This window comes from Enhydra lutris, unplaced genomic scaffold (genome assembly GCF_002288905.1).
Source record: "Enhydra lutris kenyoni isolate GAN:26980312 unplaced genomic scaffold, ASM228890v2 scaffoldscaffold30, whole genome shotgun sequence".
Lineage (NCBI taxonomy): Eukaryota > Metazoa > Chordata > Mammalia > Carnivora > Mustelidae > Enhydra > Enhydra lutris.
Genome location: NW_019154114.1, coordinates 21,722,786 through 21,730,193, shown reverse-complemented (window position 1 = coordinate 21,730,193; position 7,408 = coordinate 21,722,786). Strand labels below are relative to the sequence as shown.

Below are 7,408 nucleotides of genomic sequence, written 5' to 3'. Positions count from 1 at the left end.
GGACCGCCACGGTCTGGAGAAGACAGACGACACAGACCATCATGGTCTAGAGAAGATAGACGACCTGGACCGTCACGGTCTGGAGAAGACAGACGACACGGACCATCACGGTCTAGAGACGACAGACGACACAGACCATCATGGTCCAGAGAAGATAGACGACCTGGACCGTCACGGTCTGGAGAAGACAGACGACACAGACCATCATGGTCGACAGATGACAGACTCTCAGAGTCTATAAACGGCAGGCGCAGACCACCACAGCTGTAGATGACAGATGTCGCCATCTAGGCCGCAGCACACAGTGCAGGTCACTGACCCCTGGCGAGCAGGGGTCTCCCTGCTCCAGCTCACCCCTGCGACAACGAGCTTTGCTCGAGATACAGTTACAATCGTGTCATTCCCCAGACTGAAAGCCAGACCTTTCTCGCGGTCTGTGGGGCCTGAGCATTCCCAGCACCTCCGGCAGCACGCCACCGTCTCTGCTGTGTCCTGCTCGCTCCAGCACTTGTCTCACCTCTGCAGGGAGGCTGTGACCCTCCCGAGGACAGGACTCCCCCGGCCTCACCTGGCACCGTGCGCTGCTGGAGGGTCCCTAGAAAGGCTTCACGGATGAACAGAGAGGCACACGTGTGAACTTCAGCAGAGCTTAGAAGAGAGTCACAGGCTTTACAGCCTGCATTCTGTGGCGACGAGAAAGTCACCCAGCTGCTTCCTGGGGGGACAGAATGAAGGACAGTTTTGGAAGCTGGAAAAGGTGGCTGGGGGTGACCTCGTGCCAGGCCAGGGCACACCCACTCTTTAAATGCTTCTTGTTCCATCTCTGCCCCGAGCCCTGCTACCTCTCACCTTCCCACGATGTCGGCAGGTGCCAGGAATCTGAAAGTGCTCGGCTCTAGCCAAGGAGGCCCTGGATCCACGACTCTGAATCCTCCCTGTAAAGGAGAGAGCGGGACCTTTAGGACGTAACTGTGTGAGCAGAGCCAGGCTCAGAAGCCACACAGTGCCCGCACAACAGGACGGCAAGAGAAGCAGGGCCCACCCAGCAGCCTGCATTCTGGCGATCAGACCCGGGAGGGAGGGTAGCCCCAAAGAGTTCAGAGCCCGGGTCAGGGTCCCAGAATGAGTAGTAGAGGCTGGGAGTCATATTTTGATGCCTTAAGGGACCACAGGACCTGTGCTCTGTGCATCAAATACTCCTTAATAAACAGGAAAACTTTACAAAGGAATAGTGGCTCTGGGAGAAAAAAGAGACGTCAGGAAGGGGGGCCGGTGCTTCCTGGAGCAATCACGGGGCAAGGTCCCACCCCTTCTCCCCTGAACACGGGCTCCTGAAGGTCTCCAGGATGCCAGGAACGGGTGTGCCAGATCTGTCCCAGCAAGCCCGCAGCTCCAGCCACTCTGCCTCACATCCATTTCTCTAGATGGGACTGCTGGTGAGCTGCGGAAGGTCCCCAGGGTAATTAAAGGGTACAAGAACGCCTCACTGAGCTGCCTAGCAGCTGGTGTTCAAGACAAGTCTATCATGAGCATAAATGAAACAATTCATGTAAGGACTCTGTCCCCAGTATGCAGGCAGGAGCAAAGTGCCCGGAGATGGGCAGGCCAGGCAGCTGAAGACCCCTGAGAATCGTCACGCAGGAGACCCAGGAGTGTTGAGCTCTGGTCCCCCTCTGGTCCCCAAGCAGGAGGGAAGGGCCACAGGACGACAGTGCCCAGGCCCCAATTCCCATGCCAGGCTGTGATCGCCTGCTTCTGCTGACCACACTCCCACACCGGCACCTGGCACAGCACTGTGACGCAGGGCAGATCCCTGATGGACGGTGACTGAATGACCAACGAGGCCCTTCGTGCTTTCCTGAAACGCCAAGTGCTCAGGGAAGGTCAGGCCCTGGAGCCTGTGGCCAGGAGGTGACCCTTGGCCCTAATGCCCCACCGTGCATATGGTCCCCGCAGATAGCACACGAGGACCCCATGTCTTCAGTTCTGCCTCAGGCGGCTCGTGGAGCAGGGACGGGCTGCGCAGCAGCCACTGAGGACAGTCGTCCTTTCTCCTGTGTCCGAGCCCTGCACTTGGCGGTTGGCAGTAGAGACAATGCTCTCGGACCACAAAGGAAGACACTGGGGCCACCGCAGCGAAGAAACCTACATACGTACCCGAGTCAGGTCTGCCCGACTCCGGAGCCAACGCACTTCTTCCCATCTGTCTTTGCGACTCACGGCATGGCCTTCGGACCGGCCGCTTTTGTCACTGGCACCCCTGGTGCTTGCTAGAAATGCAGAGGCCGCACTCCAGATCTCCGGAACCAGGATTTCCACAAGCTCCCGAGAGGACTCGTGTGCACGTTAACACTGGAGAAACGCCGCCGAGACTCCCTCTCATCAACACTGGGAGACGACCTGAAATAAAGGGCCGTCTCGGAACGCAGACCGGAACCACGACGAGAAGCAACTTCACACCCATTAGGACTGCGGTTATTAAAAACAAAGAGGAAAAAGAAAATAAGCACTGGGGCGCCTGGGGGGTGTAGTGGGTTGAGTGTCAACTCTTGGTTTCAGCTTGGGTCGTGGGACCGAGCCCTGTGTCGGACTCTGGGCTCAGTGGGGAGTTTGCTTCTCCCCGCTAAATAAAAAATTTTTAAAAAGAAAAGAAGGGGTGTGGAGCAACTGGGCTCTTTGTGCACCGCTGGTGGACACCTATGACACGGCTGTCACAGGAGAACACCACAGCAGCTTCTCAAAAAACAGAGAATTCCCGTAAGACCCAGCAAGTCCATCTCTGAGTATCTACCCCAAAGCACTAAGAGCAGGGACCTGCACGGACACCGGGACAGCTGTGTTCACAGCGGCGTCGCTCACAACTGTCGGAAGGCGGAATCAAGTGAAGCATCCCTCGGAGGATGACCGGAAAAGCGCGATGTGGCCTGGCCCTGCAGGGGACGGTCGCACTCGGCCTTAGGAAAGGTCCTGACACCTGCTACACCATAGGGATGGGCCCAGGGTGGGGGGGGTATTACACCGAGTGAGAAAAGCCAGACACCACAGGACAAACACTGTACCATCCCACTCACGGGCGGTCCCTGGGAGAGTCGGATCCGTACAGAAGATGGGGGTGCCAGGGGCTTGGTACAGGACAGGGAGTCGGTTTAATGGGGACCGAGCTCGAGCTGCAGAAGATGGGCGCGTTCTGTGCACGAGTAGCGGCATCTGCGTTACGGTGAGTGCGCTGCACACCCCCGAGCTGATCCAAAACGGCTAAGACGGTAAATCTTAGGCTATGTATATATATATTTTTAAGATCTATTTGTTTACTTTAGAGAGTGGGGCGAGAGAGAGAGAGCGCACAGCAGGAGGGGAGGGGCAGGGAGAGCGGACCTCAGGACCCACACGGGGTCAGTCCCGTGACCGAGATCGCCACCCGAGCTGAAACCAGGAGTCGGACGCTCAACTGACCGCGCCACCCACGTGCCCCCGGGCTATGGGTATTTCAGCGCAATTTTTAAAAAATGCTTTAAAATAAAAGAATCTGGGGGGGATTGTGGGAGATGCTTTAGGCTTACAGAAGTATACTCTGCTCTTCATTCTTGGTACTTGGCCTTGAAAGGTCAAGCTTTACCCCCTGTTTTCCACATACCTTTGAAACCCGTGAAGGGAACAGACAGAAAATCAGAATAATGAGGCCTCTGTGGGGTTAACAGGCATTAGCCCCACAGCCCATATAACCAAAAGCTGAGAGTGGGAAAAACATACACTTACCCAGAGGCCCTATGATGGGTTGACTTTACACATGTGGGTAGGTGCTGGGCTGAGGGTGTCGGTGTGGGATCTGGGCCCCGCCCGCTTCTATAGGGCTTGTCCGTTCAAGGTTCTCCGTTAAATAAGGGAGCCTTGGCCCACTAACACGTGCTCAGGCATTTAGGCCCACTTGCCTGAACAGAGTACGGTCTACATCATGATAATAACAAAAACAAAGGAATACCCATTTCACTACATGGGGACGATGGGGAGGAAGGGACATTGTTGGGGTAGAACAGAACCCCTTCTTTCTACTCAGTGGTAACCAACAGATGCTATTCAAAACTGAAAAAAGGGATCAGAGAAATTAGACAGAAAGAATACGAGCAGGTTATTTAGAAATACGGAGGAAGGGCCACCTGAGCGGCTGTTGGAAAGCGTCTGCCTTCAGCTCGGGTCATACTCCTGGGGTCCTGGGATCGAGCCCCGCATCGGGCTCCTGCTCCGCGGGGAGCCTGCTTCTCCCTCTGCCTGCAGCTTCCCCTGGTTGTGCTTACAAATAAATAAAATCTTAAAAAGAAAAAGAAAAATGGAGAAAAACAACAGATTTGAACAGTGGCCACCTTCGGAGTACCTGGGTAGCGCAGCTGCTTACGCACCTGACTCCTGCTCTCAGCTCAGGTCATGACCTAAAGTCCGGGGACCGAGCCCCACTTTGGGCCTGGTGCTCAGTGTGGACGCTGCTTGAGATACTCTCTCCCTCTCCCTGCTCCACCAGCGCTCACTGTCTCTCTCAACTAAAATGAATCTAAAAAAAAAAAAGAAAAGAAAGAGTGGCTGCCTTTGGGAAGCCAAGACCTGGAGGTGGTAAGTGTGCCGGAACGGGTCTAGTAACTAAGTTTGTTTTGTTTTGTTTTTGTTTTTTAAGATTTTATTTATTTATTTGACAGACAGAGATCACAAGCAGGCAGGGAGGCAGGCAGAGAGAGAGGAGGAGGCAGGCTCCCTGTTGAGCAGAGAGCCCTATGCGGGGCTCGATCCCAGGACTCTGGGATCACGACCCGAGCCGAAGGCAGAGGCTCAACCCACTGAGCCACCCAGGCGCCCCTAGTAACTAAGTTTTAAAATCACGCATATACGACATTACCTTAATCTGTTCAGGCCGCTATAACAAAAACCCAGACTGGGGTCTTACAAGCCCCACTGGTGTCTCACGGTCCAAGATCAAGGTCCTGGCAGATGCCCTGTCTGGGGAGGACCCAGTCCCGGTTCAGGAGGCCGCGTCCTCACGGGGCAGAAGGGGGGAGGGCGCGGGCTCGGGGCCTCTGCTGCAAGGGCTCTAACCCCATCACGAGGCTCCGCCCGCTGACCTCACGGCCTCCCACCGGCCCTGCCGGGCACCGTCACACTGGGGGTTCATGACAGGAGCTGGGAGAACTTCATACAGGTCCGTGCTGATCTTTCCACCACTACTACGGCAGAACGTACATTCCTGAGGCTCACAGGTGACCTGGCTACAGAGAACACCCCGTAAGGGGTGCCCAGACGGTCTATCATCAACCTTTCAAAACAGGTCGTAGCGGCTTTGCATGAAACAGGAACACGACGGCAAGAACAGCTTAAAATAACAAGCACCACGTTCGCATCAGACGGAGACGGAGGGGCCGCGCGCCGCCGTGGCCGGGTTTCCCCAACCGCTCCCACTGCCCTCTGGGAACCTGCCAACAGCTCTCAGAACTGCCCCACACAGTCTGCTTGGCCTGTGATCCCCACTGAGGAACCTTCTAAGGAACACGAACACCGACACAAGATGTGCTACCTGAGAAGCCGCTCACACTATTAAGAACCGGTGACGCCTACCGGCCCAGCAGCAGGCGGCGAGCTGGGAAGAAGGCGGCACGTGCAGACAACAGAACGGGGCGCACTCCTGCACGGAGCCGGCATGACCCCAAGAGGCACCTACGTGGGAAAAGGTGTTGGCACGTGTGTATCACGCGTGAACGCTGAGGGAACCGGACACAAAACACGAGACTGGCACCTCCGGGGAGAGGAGGGCTGCGGCGGCCGGGTTTGCTCCGCGTCTCCCAACCTGGCTGGCATCTCCGCCACGGCAAGGGCAACGGCGGCTGCTGGTAAAGGGCGGGGGACATCGCGAGCTGGTGCTGCAACGCTGCGAGCTCCGCTTTACGACAAGAAGACGTCCGTGGCCTCAGGGTGGTCGTCGCTGTCAAAGGGGAACCGACTCCGGCCACAGAACCACCCACTGGAGAACAGTGAAACGGGTTTTACACGGCGAACGCTTTACAGTGACTCAGCGCGCCGTGGGTACGGACCCTCCTAACAGCGGGAAAAAGGTCCCCGCTTACCCCGAGCTCTAAGAAGAGGGGGTGAGTGGGGCTCCTGGGTGGCTGCGGGGTTAAACTGCACCTCGGGGCTTTTGTTCAGGTCATGACCTCAGGTGGGCTCACCCCCCCATCGGCCTCCACACTCCGCGGGAGATTCTCTGCCCCCTCCCCTCCCCCATCTAAGTGAGTCTGGTAGAAACTGCGGGGCCTGAGGTTTGAGAGAGACTGTCTGAAGCCACATCCCTGGTGCCCGCCCAACCCAGCACAGCTCGGGGTAGTGATGCGGACCCCACAGTGACCCAGACCGCTGGGGCGCAGGGGACTCCACGATCTTCAGACGAGGGGAAGACCTATGGGCACTATGGGCACGGGGACCCCGACGGTCAGGAGTGCGGAGACCTGTGCGCCCCGCGGGGACGGGGGACCCCGACGGTCAGGCGTGGGGGTGCGCCCCGCGGCGCCCGAGACTCCGGGGCTGGCCCTTTGGCTCCGCCGGCACCCCCAGCGCGGTCACCCCGTCTGTCGTCCGGAGCTGCTGAGGGCGTCTGGGCGCCTGGTCCCCCTGAGCCCAGCCCGGCAGGACAGGCCCTCGGCGTGCGGTCCCCCACCGCGTCCGGCCGCGGGAACCTTTCCCCTCAGGCGCAATCCAGAGTCGCTCCGAGGAAGTCCGACGCCACGCGCCTGCGCAGACCCCTGAGCCTGCGCGGTCCCAGCTCCTACGCAGAGCCCTGCGCCTGCGTGGGTGGGGGGGGGAGGAAATACCTGGACAGATCTCCGCGCTTGCGCAGAGCCTGCGTGTGAGGGCCCGCCAACGGGGGCGGGCCCAGAGTCGGCAGGCCATCGTTCGATCCCCTTCATTGGCTGAGAAATGGAGCGGTGGCGGGGCCCACCGCTGATTGGGCGGCGTGCGAAACAAAGGGTACCTGCGAGCCAATCGCAGGGCGGGTGAGGTGCGAGCAGGGTCCCGCAGGCGCCTGAAGGCTGAATTGCGGTTTCTTGGCCATGGCCTCTGAGAAGACGGTGGTGGCGGTGACCTGCACCGCGCCGGTCAACATCGCGGTCATCAAGTACTGTGAGTGCGCGGCCCGGGGCGCCGGACACGGCCCACGCAGGACGTCCACCCCCGGGGGGTCGGGACGGGGTTGGCGACAGTGTCCACGCGGACGGCGAGCCCCGCGGGGGCGGGATGGGGTGGGGGACAGTGTCCCCGCGGGGGCGAAACGGGGGAGGGTGACTGTCCCCGCGGGGGCGGGATGGGGTGGGGGACAGTGTCCACGCTGGGGCGAGACGGGGGAGGGTGACTCTCCCCGCGGGGGCGGGATGAGGGC

At 58.9% G+C, this 7,408-nt stretch overlaps 1 protein-coding gene and 1 long non-coding RNA gene across 3 annotated transcripts in view; one reads left to right on the top strand and one right to left on the bottom strand.

Annotated features, from left to right (window-relative positions):
* Positions 1–2,496, bottom strand: part of LOC111152840 — a 13,680-nt gene extending 11,184 nt beyond the window's left edge. For both annotated transcript variants that reach the window (XR_002640955.1, XR_002640954.1), the window contains exons 1-3: positions 2,158–2,496; positions 850–935; positions 569–715 (exon numbers count right to left, since the gene is read on the bottom strand). This is a non-coding gene — a long non-coding RNA (uncharacterized LOC111152840). The remainder of the gene's footprint in view (positions 1–568; positions 716–849; positions 936–2,157) is intronic.
* A 4,540-nt stretch (positions 2,497–7,036) lies between these two features.
* LOC111152981 (mevalonate diphosphate decarboxylase) overlaps positions 7,037–7,408 on the top strand; it is an 8,585-nt gene continuing 8,213 nt past the window's right edge. The window contains exon 1 of the mRNA XM_022511764.1: positions 7,037–7,152. Coding sequence (XP_022367472.1) covers positions 7,083–7,152 — 70 coding nt within the window. The 5' untranslated portion in view covers positions 7,037–7,082. The remainder of the gene's footprint in view (positions 7,153–7,408) is intronic.